Source organism: Condylura cristata, unplaced genomic scaffold (genome assembly GCF_000260355.1).
Source record: "Condylura cristata isolate star-nosed mole 26May11 unplaced genomic scaffold, ConCri1.0 scaffold00008, whole genome shotgun sequence".
In the NCBI taxonomy this organism is placed as follows: Eukaryota; Metazoa; Chordata; class Mammalia; order Eulipotyphla; family Talpidae; genus Condylura; species Condylura cristata.
The window spans coordinates 6,197,210-6,221,131 of record NW_004567109.1 but is presented as its reverse complement, the minus strand read 5'-3'; the positions used below and the strand labels follow the sequence as shown (position 1 = coordinate 6,221,131).

Sequence of the window (23,922 nt, the reverse complement as noted above, 5' to 3'; positions counted from 1 at the left end):
GGAGGAGGTCTCTCTCCTGGAGTAGGAGCCCTCGGGGGCAGGAACTCTCTCCTCACTTGCTCACAGTGGTGATCACAGGGAAGTTCTGGGGGAAAGTCTCAGTCATGCTCTCACCATAAAGTTGCCAGGACCCAGGGGTACTCTCCTCTTGGAGCTTAAGGGTGTGGGTCCTTGGCCCCCCCAACCCTAGGCCTACTTCTCCAACAGACAGCCCCTCCCCGGGACTGAGCAGAGGTAGCCCGCCAGCAGTCAAACAAGCAGCCACAAGAGGTCAGGTCAGGGGCTGAAATAAGGACAAGGCTCTGACAAGTTTAAAACATGTATTTAAAATACAATTTATAAAATGCTTAATCTGCCGACTCAGGAGCCCGCGGTGCGGGGTGGGGTGGGCAGCTGCCCGCCAGACCAGCAGAGCAGACTGCAGGGGTGCGGCCCTCCCTCCCATGCCCTCTGTTCAGACACCCAAGGGGCCCATGTGCACCCATAGTATCACATAGCCAGGAAACAGGACCCCGGAGGTCTCCAGAATCTCTTGCTTCCTAGGGAGGCTGGGGGCAACCCTGCCGGCCCATCCCTGAGCAGAGCATCCCCGGATGGGGCAGAGCAGGGTATGGCTGGGCTGGACAGGGCAGAGCGGGGCAGTGGGCTCTGGAAGGGGCTGATGGTAGCAGATAGGGTGTTGCCTCCTGCCTGCAGGTGGGGAGCACCCTGATTGAGTGGGCTGAGAGGGTTGGTCACCAGGTCCGGCCCCCCAGCTCCTTTGGTTATAGGCTGACATCAGAGTAGTGGCTCATGGGAAGCGGTTAGCTGGAAGGTCTGAGGCCTGGCTCACAGGGTCAGGGAGGAGCTGGGGGTAGGGGACAGTACCGTGAAGGCAGATAAAAGGGCAGCAGCCTCAGGTTTCTGCCCTCCATACCCCTGGGGGTTTCCAAGCCAAAGCCTGCAGCTTACTTTAAAAAAAAAAAAAAAAAAAAAAAAAGCGCACTTAAGGAAAGTTACAGACAACTACTGAAACACACACACACACAAAAAGAAAGAAAAGAAAAACCACACACACACACAAAATGCAAACCGTTCTCCCTTCTCCCCTCCCACCTCCCCCAACACGATACAGTTTCCTGTTTTCATTTCTTTTATTTTGCCTGCCGCCTCTCCGTCGGGGAGGCAAGGGTGTGACTGCTGGTGGGTGATGACAGGCACACGGCGGGCAGAGCCCCATCTTTGGCCGCAGGGCGGTGCGGACACCAACCCCGCTACATCCTCACTCGAGACACCCATCAGCCAGCCTTCCCTTCGGCTCCCACTGAAGGGGGTGCGAACAGGTGGTCCCCATGGCTGAGCTATCAGCACGTCTGGCCTTCCTACCTGGCCCACCTGCGCCCTTCCCAGTGAAAGGAGTCTCGCTTTGGGCCAGAAACCACTGTTCTGTGAGGGACGGCCCTATCCATTTAGGATGCGGAGAGCTGGCCAGGGCGGGCAACTAGAGTGACAGCAGCCAACCTCCTCCCTTGCCCCCCAGAGGTCATTCCCCTAGGACAAGGTGCAGGGACAGCCCCACACCCCGTGGGCTCCTAACGACTGCAGCTCGTTCAGCTCCACTCGCAGCATTTCCTGGCTTCGCGCGCAGAGGTGCGGTGCACTAGCCGCCGGCTCGCCGGGCAGCCGCCCCTCGTCTGACAGGAAGATGCACTGGGAGACGGCGCGTCGGGCCTCCTTCCCCACGGCAAGGCTGAGCCAGGCACGCCAGAGGGGGGACCGCAGAACCTCGCTTGCCCCTGGGCCACTGGGAGCTGCTGCAGTCAAACCGTCACACTGACCACTCCAAAGTCCACCCGCTGAGTGGGGAGGCTGGCTGGCTGGCTGGGGGATAAGGCGCAGTGCAACGGAAGAGTCCAGAAAGTCTGGGAGGCCCCAGACTGTACACAGAGCTGCTCTGTGCGGTTGCCCTTGTAGCCTCTTCACCTCCAGGAGGCAAAGCAAACTCCAGGCTCCAGGGACAGAGGGCAAACGGCCTTCATTCCAGGGCCTCTGTCCGGAAAAAGGGGTGAAGGGCAGCCTAGGCCTGTGGGGAAACCCGTCTGCCGTCACCAATCTCTGCAACACACAAGCTTTTCTTCTCCCAAATGTATTCAGAATGGTCTGCTCCCACGGGAGTGATTTCACACAGGAAATGTACCAGGAATAATTAGCAAGTTGTTGCCATCCACAGAGATGGCCCTCCGCGCACCCTTGCGAGTCAAGCCCTGCCGGAGTGGGAGGTCCAGCGGCCTTTGGACCACACCAGGCAGAAGGCCCCGCCTCCTGGAGCCAGACTCTCGTGGTTTTCCTTGTGCTGCCAGCAAAATACTGAACAAGTCTCGCATCATCCCTGACTTCAAAGCCCAGGAGTGTGGTCTCACTCCCTGCCCTCTTCTAGAAGTAGCAAGCCTGGCTGGTAGGGAACTACCCTGAGGGGTATGGGAAGGGAAGTCTGTTCACTTTCCCTATCTCCCAAAAATACTAGAGGTGGGGTTGGCACCCTCCCCAGGCTCTCTGAGCCCATAGAGCTAGCCCAGACTCCAGGTAGAGCCACGGTGTCCTGGGACTTAGCTGGGAGGAGGGAGGTATAGGCATGGGGTGCTCGTCGGTCCTGGGGGCGGCAAAGCCCTGCCCCTTTTGTCGGGCGGCAGTGGGAATACAGAAGCTAAGCTCACCAATATCCTACTGGTTACTGTTTCTAGGGGATTTCCCAGAAACATGTTTAAGTAGGCTATCAAACTACCCTTTCTCAATTAAAAATTCATTAAACTCCTAAAACCCCTCCCATGCACTTTTTCTTGCAAATCAGGTATTTGTATAAACAAACAAAAATAGGAAGGAAAAAAAAAAAAAGAAAGGATATTTTCCAATGGAACTTGCTTCTAGGTGATGAAGACATGCACTTGGGGGTGGGCGGGTGGGAGTTCTCATTTGTGTTTTGAAATCCCAAATTAATGAGCATGATAAACTGTTATTGCTGGCGCTGGCTTACCCCAAGTGGCCAAGTGGCACTGCCTGACTCTCTACTCTGAGTCCTAGGTGGGTCCCCCAACCCTCCCCTGACCCCCGCCCTTTCCCTTTCCATTGACTTGGGACAGCCCTTGGAGACGTGCCACTCACAGTAGGAAGGGGGAAGGGGAGGTCACAGTGCATGGGGTTCAAGGTCACAGTGGGTGGAGCAAGGGGGATCACAGTGCAAGTAAGTCAGGCCGTTCCCTCTGCTCAAGTCCAGCTGTCGGCCACGGCAGTGCGACCCGCGGCGGACGGCCCAGGAGGCGCGATGGCGGCAGCGGCGGCATCCTTCCTCGCCCGCGTTTATCTGCGCTGTTTGAAGCCTTGTGACCCGTCGGGACCCAGAGGCTGTCTGATCACATTATTGGGCTGCCTGCTGTCTTCGGGTTGGGAGATCCTGGTTGGCCTGAAGGGAAGATCACAGGGAGGCCTGAGAAAGAACACAGGAGGTCTCCAAACCGTAGACAACCACCACTGCATCCCGCCCACTCTGCCCTCTGCCACTCTGGCGACAAGAATCAGGGCCTCTCCATGGTGGGGCCACTGTGGCAGGGGGCCCACGCTCACCCTCACACCTGCAGCTTTCTTCCCCACAGCAGACCCGCCATTGTCCCGGAGGCGGGGGCATGGTCAAGAGCCCGTCCCACCCAGAGCGAGGGCCCTCGAGTGCTCCCTCCACAGCCACGCGGGCGCTCCAGCACCAGCCTAAGGTGAAGGCCCTGAACTAAGCTCCGAATACAGAACTCGCCTTTGCTGCCCTCCCGCTTCTCTCCAAACCATGTGCCTGATGCTGACTCATATTATTACGGAAAATGACAAGCAAAGGCTTTTCCCCACTCTGCCAAGCGAAGACAGGGGCAAGATGATGGGTGCCCATCCGAATAGGAAGGGAAAAAAACTTGAACGCGGCAAAAAGACAATAATGGCCAGGAGGCAGGGATGGGAGAGCGAGGCAGAAGGAGTATGCGGTGGTCTGGTGGAGGAGAAAATGACAGAAAAACGTAGAAAGGGACAGAAAGAACACGGGTTAGTGCTTCAAGCCCCAGAACATCAAGCCCAAGGAGAACCCTCAAAGAGGCTCTGAGACAGTTTTACCAGGACTTAAGAAAAAATGCCCCCCCTAAATTGCAGTGGGCTATTGTGAGACCCAAAAGGAAACCTCTAAACACCTCCCTGGCACTTTTCCTTGTGGCCGGCAGGGGTCTTAGGCCCGCTGACCGGCAGGCAGTGCGCCTGGCCTGCTGCTCAGGTAGGCTGCGCCGGCACAGGCGCGAGCAGCCGCGGGCTCAAGCTGCAGATTCTGCCTCAGTCCACACCTTCAAACCTTTATGCCAGGGCGTCCCTTAGCAGAAACTAGGTCTCAGAGCTCAGCGCTATCATGCTATCGCCACTGCAGCCCGAGTTCCATCCCTGGCCAGGGAGTGGCCCAGAGGGACCCCGTGTCCGCTGCCCTCCTCAGCAGTGGACTTCAGTAGTTCTACCTGTTCTGCTCCCCGCTCTGTCTCTGGTGAGTCCTCTCACCGCCTACACCCTAGTTTTTCTATGAATAAATTAAAGAAATCTAAGCCTTGATTTAAAAGGCTAAGTCTGCCCCCTGGTGCCTGCAAAGGCAGCACGTGGCCACACCACAACCTCCTCAAAAGCTTCAGAGGCGCTGTGGGCCTCCGCACCCCCACACAGCCTCTCCTCAGGCACCCTGCCGCTGCACTCACCTGTCGAGGATGGGTTTTTCCTGCTCCTCCTCGGGGCTGGCGCTGCCCAGGATCCGCTTCCGGGCTTCCGCGTACTCTGCCTCGCGCTGCGCTAGGGACTTGACGGGGAGGGCTGGCCTGCTGGTGGAGTTGGGGCTGCTGACCACACCGTTGCTGGTAGGCCTCTTGAGGATGCGGATCTGTGGAGGGGGCCCCGTGGGGAGGCTATCGTCCTGAATCACAATGGGCACTTTGGGAGGAGATTTGGATTTCCTGCTGGCAGAGAGCAAACACGGCTTTACAAGTCCTGCCCTGACCAGGCATCCCGTCCATGCCCACATCCACCTCGTCACCGTCACCGTCTCCCCCTCGCTAGCTCTAGTTGTTATTTTCTGGTTTCCTCACTCCTCCAGAAGAGTTTTTCTCAAAAGAGCAACCTTACCACAAGCTCTCACAACCCGATTCTGGGACTTCTATCCGCACTGTTCATCAGTCATAGCAACCACTGCTTGGCCTCTGTGGCAAAACAGTTCATGTCCGCAATTCAGTGACTTCAGTTAAAACCCACCTTCCCTACACAGGCCAGAGTTTGACAGGCTGAGCCCCAAGCTCACGGGTCAGCGCAGTGTCCCTCTCAGTCAAGGCTTTCCACCATACGTGCTCACACCAGTTATCGCTACCAACAAGCCAGCTCCACCATCACTGCCTGGCACCAAGACAGGATTTACCAAACTCCCTTGGTCTAGGGAGTGACCGTGCCTCCCAGAGGCTTGTCAGCAACACCGGACAACGGCATGACCCCCTCAAAAGAGCTTCCGAGCAGACACACCTCCATCACCAGGGCTCTCCAGTATGCTGGGCACGGCGGGGCTCGGCGAAAAGACGGGCCTAGAACAGTGCTTGGCAATGTTCAGAGAAGAAGCATTGCCCAAGGCTGGTGGTTTGCACATCAGGTGATGCACAGGAGAGGTCCACAGGAGAGGAGGAGAACAAAGACGAGCCACAGGAGAACAGGGGTAGGCAGGAATGACACCCACTGACAGCCATAAAGACCCGCCCACAGCAGTCAACCAAACAGGCACACAGGGGCCTGTTTTCACAGCCTTGATTGCTCGGAGGGGCAGAGCCCAGAGGAGCTCAGCTGTTGTCAGGGTGGGCTGGAACCAGTCCCAGGCAGGACAAGAACGGCAAGGCAAGGGGACTGGAACCAGGTTTGTGCGGTTGCTGAGGCGAGCAGACAGACAAGGAGCCAGCAATCTAATCAAAGAGGCAGGCAGCCAGAAAAGCTAGCGGTCAGGCACCCCAGAGCTCTCTGGGGGAATGAATGTACAGCCCATCAAGTTGAGACAGGCCCCCTCTCCCTAGCAGCTGCCTGTCCCCATGGGGAGCCGACATGTTACCTAAGCCCACAAGCTGCTAAATTCAACTTTCACCTACTGTGGAAACCCACATCCCTCCATTGTCTGTGTGGAAAACAAGGCTATCTTTAAAGGTCTTTCAAGAATTTTCTATAATCTTTTCTTCCAGAATACCCCCCAAATACCCAAGCCACCAAGTCACAGAGGGCCCAGAAAACTGTCCATATTCCTTGTGCCACAGAGAAAAAAACTGATGTTCTAAGAGGAAAACAACTTGTCCACACCTCAGAGCAATCGAGTGCAGCACCCGGCCTAGAATCCAAATCTGACATGTCACTGCCCCCCTTCCCACCAGATCACCTCACACAGGGTGCCCACTCTAAGGCAGAAAGCAGGTGCAACACCCCAGTCTCTCTCCCAGAGCCTCAAGTCACAAGTGCTGGTCTCTGCCTTGGAGGGACGGCTCACTGCCCCAGGGCCTGACCTGCTCAATCTACTGGCCAGCTGGCGCTACCACTGACTGCCCAGCTCTCCAACAGCAGAGAGCATGAGCCCTCAGACCAGACAGCAGCCTTACCTCTCCTTTTGTGTGATCTTCAGTTTTTTTTCCAACCGTCTGTCTATTTCCTAGAGGAAAAAAATGTATATAAAAAGTGGAAAAAAATCTCTCTCAAATAAAAACTTAACGCCTTTATTTTCAGAGCTAAGGGCAGTATTCTCTCTGGCCAGGGACGTGACCATGTCCTTCCAGGTAATGGATGTGGGCCTCCCTTTACTATACGCTGGGGCTCGGGGACCGGCCTGCCTTGCAGGCTCCTCCTCCTCCATTCCCAAGGCCTCAGGGAAAGTTCGAAACCTCACCATCACCAGCTGGGATCGCCTCCAACTGGCCGGGCCTCCAAACTGCCTCTGTAGAACCACTCAAATCAAGGTGCTACACCTAAGTCTAATAGTGCCCCTTCAAGCCCAAGCTCCTAGCATGCCTTAAACATTCCTTCCTTCACCAGTGGTCTCTGCCTGCCTGCATGCTGCTGCACTCGCCAGCCAAGCCCTCTCTCGCAAGCTCCCACTTAAGGACAACGCCCAGCGTGGACGTCCACTTCTCCTCCGTGGTGTCCCCTGAGCCCTTGCAGTCATCACCTCCTCAGACATAAGCGCTTCCTTTCACATTCCTTCATGATCACTTATTTTGGCTCACGATCCCTTATTCTGGAGTCTACTTTCACTGGTATGGCCGTGAACTCTCTGACAAGCTCCCAGCAAAAGGCTTAATAAGCACAGAGCGGGACTGTAACAGCGAGGGACTGGGATGGCAGTCCTCAGCACCAGGATGCCATGACACCTGCACATGCTCACTTGCCTCGTGTCCACACACCCACAAGGGGAAGGTGGAGCAAAGGCCAAATGTGGCTCTGCCTGCCGTTGCTGTTCCTCAGAACACATCCCACTCACTCAAGTAAGTAAGTAAGTAAGACTCTGGTCTTAGCAAGAGCAGAGCCAGCCAGCTGTTGGGGTGGGAAATAAATTGTATGCAGAATTATTTATTTCTCTGAAGAGAAGATCAATTGAGAACAGTGGTTCTCAGCAAGGGATGATCTTGACCCCCAAGGGGACACTAGGCAAGGTCCGGAAACTGTTCTGGTTGTGACTGCCGGAAGGGAGGTGCTACCGCACCTACTGGGTGGAGTTGGAGGTTCTGCCAAAACCCTGCGCTGCCCAGTACAGCACTCTGCAGCGCAGCAGCCCTGACTTATGAGACACATGGGTTCCCATTACTTGCAAAATGTTAAGAGCCCCTGCAAGCCAGGGTGTGGGCAGCTTTCATAAATGTCCTGAAAAAGCCCACGCGTGCCTGCGTGATGGCCACAGCTCAAGCCAGTTCACTACACTGCTCAAGTCTCTAAAGCTCCTACTGATTTGTTTGCTCTATGCCTACCAAAAGAATCTTGCTGGTAAATGAAACACTATCAATCTGAAGGGATCCTTTTGCCTTACAAGTCTACAGGTCAATATTAATAAGTTCTTGCCATCTCTCTTTTATTGATGGTCCCCAGGGTACAAGCTTCTCTGTCTTTTCCTGTTCACCCTTCATGTCCTTATTTTTTGTCTATTATGAACATGATGAAGTTAGACAGAGACATGAAACTAGATGGAAATCCAGCCTGACACTCATTCTGATTGGTGCTGAGCTATGGTTAAAGTTTTTGTTTTTATGAAACTTTTTGTTTTACCTAACCTATAGTTAGGGGAGCACAAGAAGACTGTATTATGAGGGCACCATCAACTCTCTTGAGGAGCTAGGAAGTTCCCAGAACAAAAGCCTCTCACTCCTGGTTGGAACATACACTGGCAGTGCCCAATGGCTGTCTAACGACCAAAGGGAAAAGGTGCAGTGAATGACCCGGATGTTTGCTTGCTGCCTGGGAACTGACGGGCACCCAAGAGAAACTATGCCCACAGCACAGTCTGTGCCAGAACTGTAGAACTGTAATTCTTCCCGACTGTTTTGATTAATACCAGTATTACTATCTGGATTAACGCTTGTCTTGCATCAGTCTAACTTCCATTACCTTTTATGGGCTTTTCACAAATAACATATGGTTTTAAACTTCTACACTTTGTCATTTTGTTCTCATCTGAGAATGAGCCACCCATTCAAAGTTCCCCATTAAAAGGCCAAGTGGGGTTTAGCTGCCTTCAAACAGACCCAACACCAGACGTCTCCGGAGGCCAGGCCAGTCCCAGACTCCTACCCACGCAGGAGCACCAGAGCACACACCGCCTAAGACAAGATGGCTGGACCATGGCTGGCAGGGCGGGAGCTGCTATTTGCGGAGAAGCTGGGCTCAAGATTTCAATGCAAAGCTCTAAATCTTTCAGCTTTACTACCCGAGCATTTGTTTTCACCTCACTGTGTGTGCCTTGGAACACAAAGTCAAGCAGGCCTAATATATAGTAGCTGGTTGATTTTTTTAAACTGTGGTAAAATATACACTTATGTGGCTGAATTTGAGGGGGTCTCATCCACATTTCCTCTCGTGGGCACAAGCTGCTTCTTTCTTAGGGCCAGTGAGTGGGGTCTGGGTAGAGAAAAGGCCTTCAAGAAGGCGACAGGCTGTATCTGAGAATGTCACTCTGTCCCCAAACTAGAACCTCACCATACTGGGCATTAATATAAAACTACTGGCTTTAAAAATAATGCCTTACTTCAAATGTAACACTTTATGGCTGTCCACACACTCCCAGACACTCACTTTTCGCTCACCCCTATCTGATCAACCAAGTAGCTTTCCCCTTGTTAGGTGAGGGTATGTGGTCCAGGTAGGAGAGGGGACTTAGCCAAGGTCACAAAGGAATAACTCACAGACAGAGGTAGAACTCCGAGGTCATACCCCACGTGGCTGCATACGCACCTCTCACCTCCCTGAAAATGCTCATAAAGACTTTAGATGTTGACCTTCCCTTCCTTGTCTCTTCTGGATTCGACACGATGCCCAGAAATAGCATAACTAACATCCCCACCAAACCCCACTGCATCAGACAGGATGACTTCTCAGCGGAAAATCCTCCCATCAGATGAGCGCACGGGAGACCAGCCCAACAGCTTAGGCGGCAAGTTGATGCTGGGTCCCTCCAGGCGGCCAGTGGGACACCAGCACGCTCAGAGCCACCCTGCAAGAGGCGGGCTGCTGGCAGCTGGAGCGGGCACTGCCGCTCGCTCTGGAGCCCGTCCAGACATCGTGAGTCAGTCCATTCCCTCCTTGGACAGCCTTACAATCAAGCTGCTCTCAGACTCATGTTCTGACGAGCTGGATCAAGTCAAAACTTTCCTACAGGGTGTGCTACAAGGAGAAGGCGCACTTCCTCCAGAGGTGCAACAGCCCAGTGGAATTAGACAGGTCTCAGAATGTTGCTGGCAGAAGCATCTCAATGTGGCCTAAAAAAGGAACCCTACCCCCTAATGGCATCTTTTCACAAGGATGCTTAGGCCCTGGTCCAAAGCCAAGGCCCAACCTCCACATAAGCAAAAGCAGCCTATGAACCAAGCCATCACTCTCTGACTCCACTGCGTGAGGAGGGGTCACCAAGCAAGAGCAAGCATCAGCACATCAGCAGAGGCAAGACACTAGAGTATGCTTTCCTAAGGAATCTCCCGGAAAGGTGGTTTATTTTTGCCAACTGGCACTAAGAAGACTTCAGAAAGACACTCCATCCTCGTATAATGGGGTGGCCTCCTCTCTGAGCCAAAGTCCTCAGCAAGAGACCTGCAGTGACCTGCACAGGCATCCCCTGCCCTGAGAGGCCTCACCTCCATAAAAACAAGGCACACAGTTCTGGCTCTGAGAGAACAAGCAATTCCAGGAGAGTGGAGGCAGATGTCCTGAGAAGTACAGTGGGGAGCGAGGTGGTTTGGACAGGGCTGCTCCTCCATGGCATGTGGAGAGGGAAGAGCCACAAGGTGAATGAAACCAGATGCCAATGCCTGCGGCTCGCCGAGGAGGAAGCGCTGTTTCACCGACTGCTGACGCCCTTACCTTAACAGCACACGCTGTGCGGGCCTGTGGCAGGCAGCTGGGGTGGAAGCACACAGGCCAAGGGGAGAGAGGGGACGCCGCAAACAGCCCGATGCAATGCACGGGCACAACCTTCAAAGAGAACCAAGGAGACAGAGGGCAGGAATGTATCTGCAAGGCGCGGCAGGTGACAAGGACAGGTGCACTCCTGTAACTAAGAGGCAGATGAGGAAAGAAAACAAAAGGCGAGGAGAAAAGAGGTGTGGAAGAAAGGCCGAGGAGAGAAGCAAGCAGGCAATTCAGGGCCTTGGTGCACAGCACAGCAAGGACAGCTTCCTGGCAGTCTCGGGTCTAACCACACTTCTGGTGGCCGAGGGGAGGGCAAGCCCCGAAGACTGATTCAAATATCCATCCCGGAGAGGGAAGACACCCAGACGCTCCTGTTACACTACAGGGGCACGAGGAGGTGTCTCGCCCATGCTGGGATCTACTGCCTGCTGCTGCTTCCAGGGGCTTTCCCCAGGTGCCAAAGCAGCACCTTTCCCATTCCACCACTGCGCCCCATTCTCATAACCAGAATCTCTGATCAACAAATCATCAAGTATTAAAAGGCATCAGACCTCTGTCTCGCTCACTGCTCCCCTCAGCAGTGTATCTCAGAAAATCTGCCTGTTCTGCTCTCCACTGTCTCTGGTGAGTCTTCTCACTCCCTGCACCTCTGGCCTGCACCCCAGCTTTTGTGTGCATATATAAATCAATCATAAAAAAAATTAAAGGAAGTCCCTGGTTCTGAGTTAGGAAATACCCTCCTTTTACAAGCAAGGGTTACTGTTTAAGTGAGTTTTCTCAGGTAACTTGTCTTTGTCAAAGTTTCCATTTCTATAGATGACATTTTCCAATTTTTTCTCAAATTCAAGGTATCATGATCAACTCTGGGCTCCCTGTAAACCAGAACGTAGCTCGTCTTGTGCAGCTGTCTCAAGTGGAGGAGCATGCAACTGCAAGTGGACAATAAGGAGGGCCCGCACAAGAGGCTGGACGCCTGCAAGTGTCAGCATCTCTCTCAGAACTGCCTGATGAACACAAGGACACCATTTTAGAAGAAAGCCCAGAAAGACTGCGAAGGCGGAGGCGGCAGAACTACCTTGCAACAGTTCCGACCCCCGAGTGCCATGACGGCAGCCAGCGCCCGTGCTGGGCAAGTATCTTTCAGCCTCGGGCGGGGCGTGGCACCCATACCCCTGGCTACAACGTCATCTGCCAGGGTGTCCTGTCTCACCAGCAAAGCATCTGTATTTCTCATACCACATGAGTGATCACTCTTCCCACATGGGCCCCAATTTCATTCAGGAGTAAAGCAAAAGAATTCATAGGCAGCAGCAGCATAATCAGGAAACTGCTACATACAAGGTTTCTCTGTGTTTCGATAGATCCGGGCATTTTGAGTTCAGTACACTAACCACAGACTTCTCCAAACAACACTGACGTCAACTTGGTTAAGGCTCTGTGATCCTTGCCTTCTTCCTCTGCCTCAGTGGTCTGTCAGGGACTGTCCCCCGACAGGAGGGTTCCGTCTCCAATGCACCTGACTAACCACGGAAGGAAGTACTCAAAGCCCTATCTCCCAGGTGTGATTTTACAGTGATGCCTCAGGATCACTGTTGGGTTCAAAATATTACCACAACAGATAGGATAAATGCATGTTAAACACGTGGTGCGCACACACATATGCACACACATGCCAAAGTTCAGAAGCTGGGAGACAAGCTAGGGAGGGCACACATCTAAGCCATGCATTTAGGTAAGTGACTGAAAATTCCACTTCAAACAAAACATTCCTTTTTCCTCCGCTACTCCCACTGCAAGGAAAAACATTCCACTTTAATTAAGAGGTTCACCCAAAGCATAGGATAGAGTTTTAAAATTCCCTGCTAGAGGAAGCCTGTGTTTTGTTAATGTATCTCAAAGCTCGTTTTCTGTTTGCTGTTTCAAAGCAAATTGCTGTCCATAAGCATTTATGGAAGAGCTATTTTAAGCCAGGATCCTAGATGCTGGAGACCCAGAGGTGAGGCAGGCACCCCTGCACACCAGGAGGGTCCAGGCAGGGGAGAAGCCAGCTCTCCCACCCCGCAGAATGCAGATGCTATGCAGCTAGAAGGAGAAACGGAGCCACCCTGCGCCAAGAAGCCAAACAGCTACAGCTGCAGCGACTTAAAGATTTAGTTTCGAGAACAAAGTGCATTAAAAAAAAAAAGTTGGCATAAAGACAAAAAAGCACATAGAGGAAAAGCGTAAGAGAAAAGAAGGGACCCAAAGTTAAGACTTCCTTAACTGAGACGTGTTTAGTATAAGAAAGTTATCTTATACTGAATCCATCTTTTCAACTGACATCTTGAAAACCACCTGAGATTACTTCAGCTGCAGTCAGCAATGGTTTTTTATGAATTAACTGGTCTCAGTAACTCAAAAAGCTGCTACAGAAAACCAATTCCTAGGGCCAGCAAAATATGAAGAAATCAAGGGTGGTATGAGAGAAGCCCAAAGGGGCCTTTTGTTCACGTAAACAGAAATGCTTCAGGCTGCTCTGGTTCCCAAGTCCACACAGCTTTCAGGATCTTGCTGCACTGCCCTGAAAAGGCCATGCTTCGGGCACACCGTCCTCTGAGCTGGCTCTAGCTGTGCCACCCCACACAGCAGCCAACACCAAAAGTGGAAGGTGAGCACTTGGCACGTGGCCAGGCCTGTGAGTGCCAGACACACAGATTTTCTGGACTTAGTACAAGAGTGTCAGGTATCTTGTTACCATATTTTCAGTACTGATTAGCTGTTGGCACACCATGATTTCAGATATTGGTTAAGGTAAAAACATTGAAATCTGCAATCCAGAAGAGGGCCTGTACTATGCTGACAGATCTCTGACTTCCAGCCTTTGGAATGGTGAGAAATAAATTGTTTACAAGGCAAATGTGTATATGCAGAAATAGGACTTCTAATAAAGCTTAGAAGGAGGCCATGTGTGGCTGGCTTGCTACTTGCACTACGCTGCTTTAGAATTAACGTGTCTCTGGCGTAACAGAGGGACCGACCCCCGTAGATCTTTCAGTAACTAGCAGTTGGGCAGGACTCAAGGCCCGTGCTGCTGCTGTGCAAAGCCTACTTTGGTGGGTTCCAGTTGTCACCCAGGTGCGACAGTAACTAGCACTTACCTACCGCCCAGTGTATGCTGAGTATCATTTGCCACCTCGCTTCATTCCAGCTGTTTAAGCCCGACTGCTCTTGTCGGAGCTGCCAATGACCAAATCCAATGATAGTTCCAATTCTTTATTTCACTCCACCATTCAGCGGCTTCCGTTACTCAAAGGTCCTCCTTAAGCCATCTCCTTTCCTCGACCTCCCAGGCCCCACTCTCCTGGTCTTCTTCTACGTCCCTGGTGGCTGCTTCTCACATTCTGCACTGGGCTTCTATAACAGGCAGGTTCTTTTCCCCCTCCTGTCCCCTTTAGGCTGGAGACTCCGCACCTCTCTTCTCTAGCTATGACAGCTAAGTCATTGCGTCTGTTTGCACGGCTTTATAAACACTGATCTATCACTGCTGACTAAATGCTAGGATTTCAAAAGGTACCTCAGCCTATCATGTTCAAAACCAAAATCTCAATCCTACCTCTCCCCCATGCCTACTTCTCCCACCTTCCCAGTACCCACCCCAATTCCAGTCGTCTAACAGCTTAGGCCACACTGTGGAGACAGCTCTGATTTCACTCTCACCCGGACCAGCAGTGTGCTGCTTCCATCTTCAGAACCTCAACACTTCTGCTAACGTGACCACCCTGGTCCAAATTACCAAGAGCCCCTGGCCAGACACGTGCAGAGGCACGCTAATCAGTCTCTGTGCTCCACTCTCGTCCTGTAGTTTGTTTTACAGGCAGCAGCGGGAACAATCCTTTCATAAGCCAAGTTAGCTTCTACTCAGCATGCGCCCCAGCGTTCCCATGCTTCCTACTTCAAGGTGCTCTCTGCCAGTGTATGTACTCGTCTCTCTCTGGATCTGGCTCTAACTTCATCTGCCACTTTCCCCTTTACCTACTCCCGCCACACTGGTTCCCACTGTTCTTGAGACAGAACAAGCATGCTCTCGCCTCAGGCCTCTGCAACTGCTGTTCTCTCTTCGGAATGTGTTTCTCCACTGCTGGTTATCTGCTTTCTTCAGGTCTCCCTGTCCATCATTGAGAGGCCTTCTCTGACCACATTTTTTTTTTAAAGTTATTTATTTATGCATACAGAACTGAGATACTCTGAGGCGGCCAGAGGTGCAGGGGCTGTAAGAGGGTTCAACAGAGACAGAGTTGGGAGCAGAACAGGCAGACCGGTGAAGTCCACTGCTGAGGGGAGCAGCGGGCGAGACAGGAGAGGTCTGCTGTGCCATGTGGGTCAGGGATCGAACTCTCACTGAAGTGACTGCAGCTAGCTTCACAGTACTGGGCTTTAACCCGTGGCACTACCAGGGAGGGCCCCTCTGACCACGTTTTTTACAAAATGGCCCTGAATCTCTCTAATTTGTCTTTAAATAAAGACAATTTATCTGCCTTTATTTTTTCATTATTCATTGTCCAGTTTTCTCCACATGAAAGTAAGCTTTATGGGAGCAGGAACTTCATTCACTACAATTGTCTAGAGGCATAAAACAGTACGCAACACAGGTATTAATGAACAATCCCACTAACCAGTATTTAAGAGCTGTCTACACCATTTTATAGAGAGGTTATTTTTTATGCAATTAAACCACGTTTCCAAAGCTGGTGCGGGGTGGGGCCAGAAGGTGAACTGGGTCTATCTGAAGACAAACAGCGACCTAGCTCAGAACAAGAGCTAGGGCTGCCGCCGGCATGTCTCACCAGTGGTGCTCGCAGCAGCCTTCTCCAAGTGGCTGCCACGGGGACATGCAAAGAAGGCTCAAGGTGCTCCCTCTGCCACCTCCAAATGTCACCACAGCTCCTGGACTGTGCAGCCTTGCTACATGCTCAGTGCAAAAGTGAAAGGACTGAACCCTAAATAAATCTCAAGAGAAGGAAGCAGAAAGGTTCAGGAGAGTGGCTGCTGGGGGCACGGGAGCTCTAAGGATAAAGCTGGCAGGGAACCCCAACCTGCCTGCAGCCCTGGTGAGCGCCAGCCCTGCGTCAGGACCGGAGCAGTGCAGGCCACCTCAGGGCCGAGTCCTGAGGTACTGATCTAACGCTCAGTAGAAGGATCCAAAGAAAGCAATTCTGTGGCAGAGAGCAGGCCTCGCCACTTAGACGTGAGGCCTGGAAACATCACCACCTGGGGCCAAAGTACCATTCTGCTTTGAGTGTTCTTCAATGGTCTCCCAGGGCAGGGAACCCCTTGGCCTTTACCTCCACCTCAAAGGAGCAGAAGAGGAAGTCGAGGTGGTGAGCCTTGGAATAAAAAGGGGCAAAATCTAACCCAACTCCTTTCTTCACTTTCCTCACTTTCAGTTTCACGTACACTAAACAAAACTCCTAGAAGAAACATGTCAGAAAGAGGCCTGTCAGCCAGTCTTAGGAGCGTCCCTGGACAGAGGCCACACGGGCAGGGCGGAGAGGGAGACAACCCTCCTTGCCCTCCTTGTGGAGGCAACGCAATTCCTGCTTTTGAGTTAAGCGACAAAGTGACAGGTGATGCTTTTGCTTTACTGAGACCTTCATTTAGCGTTCACCACCAGGCAAGGCAATTTTATTAACACCATTTTACAAATGAGGAAAATGGAGCTGTGTGAAAGATAGCGATCTACCGGGAAGTCCAACCCAGCAACCCAGCATACCCGACTTCTGTAGCTATGAATGGAGAAGGCAGAGAGAACAGCTTCTTGCTTGTTTTGTTTTCTAACGAAGACAGCAGGGCTTGTCTCTCAAAAGGAGTACTGGGCACACAGAAGGACGGGAACAGGAAAGTCACTAGCAGCACCCTCCACACACCCTCAAGCTGCTAGCACCAAAGCCAGTGAGAACCAGGTTGCAAGCAGGGGCAGCCAACAAAGCCTCCAGGGCCAAAGCCATAGAATAACTGATCAGAGCAGGCAGGACACACAACCACAGTGACACAGTAAGTGGTTTGGGGACTGCAGAGGTGTGGAAACCCAGGCAAAAGCCTTCACACTCTCAATACTTAAAAAGTGATGTGCACCCCCTAGATAAACTAGCGGCCCTCCCTGGTGGCGCGACGGGTTAAAGTGCAGCACACTCACTGCAGCTTGAGTTCGATGGGGGGGGGGGTGATCCACATGATGCAACAGACCTCTTCTGCCCAATCCGCTGCTCCCCTCAACAGGGTATTTCAGTAGATCCGCCTTTTCTGATCCCCACTCAAGATCTAAGCAAAAATATTCTCTTCACTTGGCCAAATGTTAAAAAGTCATTTCCCAGTCATGACCAAGAGGGCACCCACATCTCACAGGCACTGTCACAGAATTACCACTGACGGCAGTCTTTTGGGCCCAAAGCTTCTCAGAGACAAACCTACAGGTCAATCCCAGGTGAAAGTAGTAACCAGACTTTATAGGAACTAGAAACTAAGTATCCTAATATACTTAAGTAGTTAACAGTCTGCTGTGAAACAAAGGTAAACAAACTATCAAAAAAGAAAAAAGGCCTGGGCTGGACAGCTCACTTGATTTCCTCTTCTGGAAGCTGGGAACAGTGCTAGCCTCCCCTCTCCAGGTCACTGAGACAGAGGGAGGCAATGACTAAAAAGAACTCCCTCTGGCTCTGATGTTAAGAGCCCTTCCAAAGAGGGGGCGTGCAATTTGTAAGCGGCAGGCTAAGGGCAATGCTCACCCACCAGTGAGACATGTAACTAGTAACAGAAACGAGATGGATCTCTGGAGCCAAGAAAGCTGGAGGACAAGGGCTGGAAATGTGACTCGGTCTGCGCAGAGTGGTGACAGCCCTGCCCTCGCCAGACTCAAGTCCTAACTGCTCCACACAATCTCATCTAAGGGTCACATCAAGCCCCTAAAGACGCAACTTTAAATACACATGTTTATTTTCCTTTTAGAAAGGAATGACTGTAATTTCCTGTATCCATTTTACAAGGGCAAAAGCATGAGGGGGAAGACTTTGGGGACATTTTAAAATTTTAAATGTGAGGGACATTTTAAACGTCTTACATTGGGGGATAAGATTTTCTCATGGGATGTGCTGGGAATTTGAGTGGCAGTTGGTTTTAACCTTCATCTCATCAACATCTTGCACAGAGTTGGATGTTAAAGAAGGTTGTTTGGCAGAAGCTAAAATAGTTAAAACTGCTTGGGAAGAGAAACCTCTATGGTTACCACTTCAAAAAGTCATTTCTTTCTTTATTTTGGCCATGGGCATATGTAGCTACACTCAGTCTTCTCATAGAAAACCAACCTAGTAAGTGTCCTGAGAGGAAAAAATGCAGCATCCTGGGGGAAATACACTCCATCTTGTTAAGAACGGATACCGGGCAGGGCTGGCCCCAAGAATGCCTGCATCCCTGCGTCTCCCCAACAGTGACTTTTCTCTGGCAGGATTTTACCAAAAGTTTTCAGAATGATACATTAAGCTCTCTTCTGTTGTAGAAGGAAAGGCTTGTGATTGCCTGCATTTCCAGCTCTTGGCAACCATGGCAGCTCTCTTGAATGCCCAGAGCACGCTGGGAACAGGCCTCCCATCAACCTCAATGAAAAGAACTGAGAAGTTACTGGTGAAAAGCTCATTATCCCCCTTTCTTTGAAACCACAGTGAAACAGACCTTTTTCCAGAGTCCCAGGGACAGCCTGCTCCATATAATCTTGTCTAAACTGGCCAACTGCCTTGCAGACGCGCCCTGAAGATCTCCAAAGCCCCTAGTTGCCACCTCCCTGCCAAAGACCAGGAACAGCTTAGAAATGACCCCTTCAGGGACAGCACACTTGTATTTGTGCTTTTTGATACAGCTATAAGGAAAACAGCATCAGGCAGCCCTGAAATACCCACCTGTTGTTTGCCCACCACCCATGCCAATGACACATTCCATGACAGCAGTTGCAGGATGTGCTGGGGACCCCAAGGTGAGGTGTGGCAGCCACATTGCAGGGAGGATGGTTAAAGACAAGTAAATCAAAGCTCTTATCTCTTAAATTAAAATCTAAGCATGTGTCACTCCTTTGCTAAAAAATATTCCCACAACGCTCGCTCTTCTCTTTCTCTAGGACGAAGTCCAAGCTCCACAGCACCAAGTCCTAGGAGGCCCCTGCATACCTCTCTAGCCCCATCTCTTTCCACTCAGTGCTGCCAACCCCCTACCCTCCAGCCAGAAGGAAATAGTTGTAGCTCTCCCAATGCTGCATACTCTCTTCTCGTCTCCTCCTAGCCTGTGTGGGCACATACCTACCTACTCCCCTCCCCAGACTTACCACCACTTACGTCAACTGGTCCTTCAGATCTTAATTTAGGCACCACCCCCAGTTCAAGACATCTCTGATCCAGACCCCTCTATACCTCTTCCAGAGAAAATGCTGTCTTAGCAGACTGGCTCCCACACTGGACCGTGCCAGTGCCTGGCACACACGAGGTAGTCAAACGTTTATGGACAGCTTCCTAGAGACATAAACACCAGTAAAGCTTACAGGACTGATTCAGTGAGGGGACAACATAAACACAACTTTGAATTCCTTGTGGAGAAGACTAGGTTATCCTTTAAATGATGTCTTCCCTCTAGCTACATAATCTGCCTTTGTGAAAAAGATAAAAGATAACCTTTGAGATGCAAAGAGTTACTTCCTGCCTTCCCCTAGGATTTGATTAGCTCTTTATCAACAAAACTGACCGTGCCAAATAATTTTTCTTTTAGTATCTGAACAAGTGAGAATAAAACTTCAAATCTTATCAGGAATTGAGCAAATTTTGATCTAACTTCTTTTAGGGCACAAAGTTGTCTTCTAATTACAAAATGCTCTCCCTTGACACGTGCTTGAGATGGACACAATTTAGAATTTGAATGAACATTAATTCAACTTTTTACTTTCATTTCTCTTAAAGGCAGTGTATTCCCCACCCACCTAGTCTCAATGAATGTGAATTACATCTCTCAAACTGTCCATAGAGGATATAGCCCCTTGGGAGGAAACAGGTGAAGAACAACTTTTGTATTAGCTAAATATTCACTACTCCAGCCTATTTGAGGTATTCTCAAAGTCAGCCTTCCCCTAAATGCTACAAGAGGAATTTACTGAGTAGTACTCTGAAATACGCAGGAAAACGGTGATCTCAGAAGTACTGACATCTAAGAAACTCTAGCATGTTATCAAAATGTTTTTTGTGCTATCAGGACAGATCACAAAAAATCTCTATTTTCAACGATTAGAATTGTTTCTGGATTATGTAAAGTCTGAATGTTCACTGTAAGAATGAATCGATCCCCATTCCCTAGTCTTTTCTTCATCCAGTTTTTTTCTTTTGTAAGGGGGGGTGAAGGTGGTGGTATAAACCTCATTACATATATCAGCCAGGAAACAGGGCGGCCTGGAGACCCTGAGACTCACACAGGCAACTGCCTACATCTGAAATATACTGCGTCAACTGGTTCCCAGCAAAGTAAACTCTCCCAGTTTCCATCTTTCAAAGTGCATATTTATAAAATTCTTTGTAAAATTTAGAAAAGTCAAATTCAAGAGTCTTCAAATATAAGCCTGGAGGAGACATATTAAAAATGATAGTTAATGCTCAACTCCCAAAATTTCCACAGGTGGCCAGGGCAGCAAAATGCTAGAGAAAGAACCCAGCTTTGGATCCAAATAGGAGTGAGTTAAATCCCAGCTTCCCCACTTATTACCTGTGTGACCTTGAACAGGTAGGTTAACCCCTTAGAGACCACAGTTTCCTTGTTTTATGTATAAGGAGCATAATGGCTTAGCCAGTTATTTCAATGAGTCAATTTAATTAAAAATCTATAAGGGGGCACACTGGGTTAAAGAACAGCATTAAGATGCTAGCGCCACTTTAGCATGAGTCCCATCCCCAGCCCCCGAGGTGACCCAAAGGGCTGCAGTAGACGTCTCCTGACCTGCCTGCTGCTCCCCTCAGCAGTGTACTTCATCAGTCTGCCTGTTCTGCTCCCCTTTCTGTGTCTGGTGCTTCCTCTTGCTGCCCCTGCACCTCTGGCCTGTACCCCAGTTCTGTACGCGTAAGTAAATAAGTCTTTAAATAAAAATCTGTACGGGAACTTGCATTTTGGCAGTTACTGCTCATGATGGCAATGAGGCAAGAACTGGGTTCCATTCATGTCCCTGAAACTTTAAAAGGGTTTTATGAAATAAAGTAAAGAATGGTAGAAAGAATACCAGACAAGCATTAGAATAATCTAAGTTATAGCTTACATCTCTGGGTTTATACAGCTGTAAAATGCAGGTCAGGGCTAGCTGATCTCAGAGACTTACCCACTCTGAAAAAAATTTAAAAAGCAACCCCCATTTTCTGAATCATACATTCATTTTTGTTCGTTTCATTTTCTTACTTCTTTGACATGAGAAACTCAAGTCCCTTAGAAAACAGGTGAGAAAAAGCAAAGAAAGATCAAAATGCTCAAGAAACAGTATTTGAGTCATGTTCAACTTGTAGCCAAGTTTTTTTTAGATGACATGAGGGGTGTCTGAATGATTCACTCAGGTAGGCCTCTACTGGAAATGTTACATTCTCTGCCACAAAATCACCGCTAAACATACTGCCTAGCACATAGCAGACACTTTAAAAGTGTTTGCTGAATGAATAAATATCCAGCTGACACCTGTTGCTGCCTATAAATTCTTCAACTGCTCTCCTTACCCTCAAACTCAAAAATCCAAGAAAGATGGCAGGCACACAGAAACTGTACTAAATACCTTCTAAAAAGTTCTTCAAATTCTCAATTCTGCTAAGAAAAACATGAAAACCGTGAAAGAAATGCTCAACCACCGGGGGGAAAAACGTCAAAGCCAAATCTCTGCATTCTCGTAGATATACCCACTTCAGCCAGGGTTAATTTCTCGGCGTCTTCCAGCGCTGACAAACACCCCCAAAGGCGCTAGAGGAAAACAAACCCAACTCTACTACCTCGGTACCCTTGGCTCTCCCAGCCGACTCCCAAGACACAAAACAGACACGAGCACCAGGAGGCCCAAAGACATCTCATCTGCACAAGGATCACCATGGAGCCATGAACTCTAAAAAGACCGTATTAATCACGAACCTCACAGAACTGGCTGTTCGGCTTGGGACAGACTATTTCCCTACAGTTGCTGGAGGTAAACCACAGACTCCAAAAGCCAGTCGATCCCCTTTCCCCCTCCCCTTCCAGGAATGTGGCTACTTTCCATATCGCACCCCTCCCCCCTCGACCCCGGCGATCACAGTCCGAAACCCGCTCCCGGGGCTCAGGTCGTTGGATGGGTCCCAGGGGAGAGGGGCTGCCCGCTGGGATTTGGGTAGTTCTGGTGGGGTCCCCCGGAGACTACCCGCGACCGGCTCGGAGGAAAACAGAAAATCCCCCAGACTGGCCCACCGTGGCGGATGGCGCAAAGTGGTGGGGAATTTTAGCAGAGTGGAGGGCCCCAGAGAACCCAACGTCCCCTCCGGTTCTCCGCTGATTCCCCCAGCTCTTCTCCCGGGCCGGGCATGCCGCCCAGGTCGGCGCAACTTCTCCCCCCCACCCGCTCCCCGACATGGTGTGTCGCCCATCAGAGCACATGAACTTTAAAATGGAGCCTCGGGCGGGAGAGTCCGACGTGAAAGGAAGGGTCAAAGGAACCCGGGGCGAGCAAGCGGGCCTGGGGGCCAAGAAAGGAGACCTCGGGTGGCGGGTGGGTGCCCCGGTGACGCGCACGTCAGGGGAAAGGAGGGAGGCGCACCGGGCAAAGGTGGAGGGAGAAATGGAACGCGGCCCCTTTAAGAGGCCTTCACGGCGTCCACGGATCGGGGGGCCTCTCCTCCACCTCCGGGCCGCCGTGTGGGGCCCTTCCTCGGGGAGAACCATCCCCAGACCCGCTCCCCGAAGGCTCCCCTCACGCCAGATCCCGCCCGGCCCTGCCCCGGGGCGGCGGCTCCTCCTTACCCCGCTGTCTGCCGCCTCCTCCCAGCTCTCAGCGACCTCCTCATCTTCCATCTTACTCGCCGCTTTCCCTCCTCCCCCACCCCTCCACGCGCCTGCGCCCTGAAGCGCGCCTCCGTCGCGGGCGCCCGCACGCAAGGCTTTACTCAATGGACCCCGCCCTCTTTCGAGCCCGGAAGTGGAGCTAGGCCCCGGCCCGTAAGCGTAGAGGAAGCCATCTTTGAAGAGGGCAAAGAAATAAAAAGTTGCCATTTTTCTTAAGGGTACAGTGCTATTTCTTACTGAATGGGAGGAAATCCGTGTGAAGTCATCCTCTAGAGTACGGAAAGTGTGTTTTTTGGAACCATCTTTTTAAGGTCAGACAATTACGGAGAATTTTTTAAAAAAGATTTATTTATGCACACAGAACTGGGGTACAGACCAGAGCTGCAAAGGTAGCGAGAGGATTCACCAGAGACAGAGTGGGGAGCAGTACAGGCAGATCGTCGAAGTACATTGCTGAGGGAAGCAGCAGGTCAGGAGAGGTCTGCCTCGCCATGTGGATCACTTCCGGGCGGGCGGGGTTCGAACTCAACAAGTGGGTTTAGTTTCTTAGTGTTGTGCTTTAACCCGATGCGCCACCAGGGAGGGTCCTGCGGAGAACTTTTTTTAAGTAACTGAAGTTTTCAAGATAAAGCTCTATATCTCATCAAAATATGAGAAATAACTTTTAATGTACAACATTCTTTCTGCTAGGGTGAAAATGATCACAGTACTTAATACTTACAAAGATGTTCCAAGCATCTATGAACACCATTTTATGTCCTTGACTGTGAAGTAAAAACGTTGCCATTAGTAAATGGTTTTGCATTTGAGCTGGACAACTGAAGTTCTTCTGAGTCTTTATTGATGGGTAAGTTTCTCAGCTAATGCTAATGCTGAGAAACTTATTTATCTTCTTAAAGTGTCCTCTCTGGTGGCGCAGCTGGTTAAAGCACAGCACTAAGAAGCTAAAGCCACTTAAGCATGTGTTCCATCCCTGCCCCAGAGGTGACCACATGGCGCTCTCCTGACCCGCCTGCAGCTCCCCTCAGCAGTGTACTTGTCAGTTGGTCTGTTCTGCTCCCCACTCTGTCTCTGGTGAATCCTCTCACTGACCCTGTACCTCAGTTCTGTATGCAAAAATAAATAAAAAAGAAAGTGTTCCGCTTTTCGTTTTCCTCTCCAGTACACAATGTCTTTGGTTCCAGACACTTCCAATTTAAACAA

At 50.9% G+C, this 23,922-nt stretch overlaps 1 protein-coding gene across 3 annotated transcripts; it reads right to left on the bottom strand.

Annotated features, from left to right (window-relative positions):
• Window positions 1-312: 312 nt before the first annotated feature.
• On the bottom strand, window positions 313-22,746 carry SZRD1 (SUZ RNA binding domain containing 1). Of its 3 annotated transcripts, none has more exons than XM_012722692.1 (4): window positions 22,678-22,746; window positions 6,657-6,706; window positions 4,743-4,994; window positions 313-3,436 (listed from the first exon to the last, which is right to left on the bottom strand). In XM_012722692.1, the coding sequence occupies exons 1-4, from the start codon at window positions 22,726-22,728 to the stop codon at window positions 3,334-3,336; spliced, it is 456 nt and encodes a 151-aa protein (XP_012578146.1). In that variant the 5' UTR covers window positions 22,729-22,746; the 3' UTR covers window positions 313-3,333. The 3 variants fall into 3 exon arrangements, with proteins under 3 accessions (XP_012578146.1, XP_004678596.1, XP_004678595.1); XM_004678538.2 differs by having other exon boundaries at window positions 2,120-3,436; window positions 4,743-4,997; XM_004678539.2 differs by lacking the exon at window positions 6,657-6,706 and having other exon boundaries at window positions 4,743-4,997.
• Between the last annotated feature and the right edge of the window lie 1,176 nt (window positions 22,747-23,922).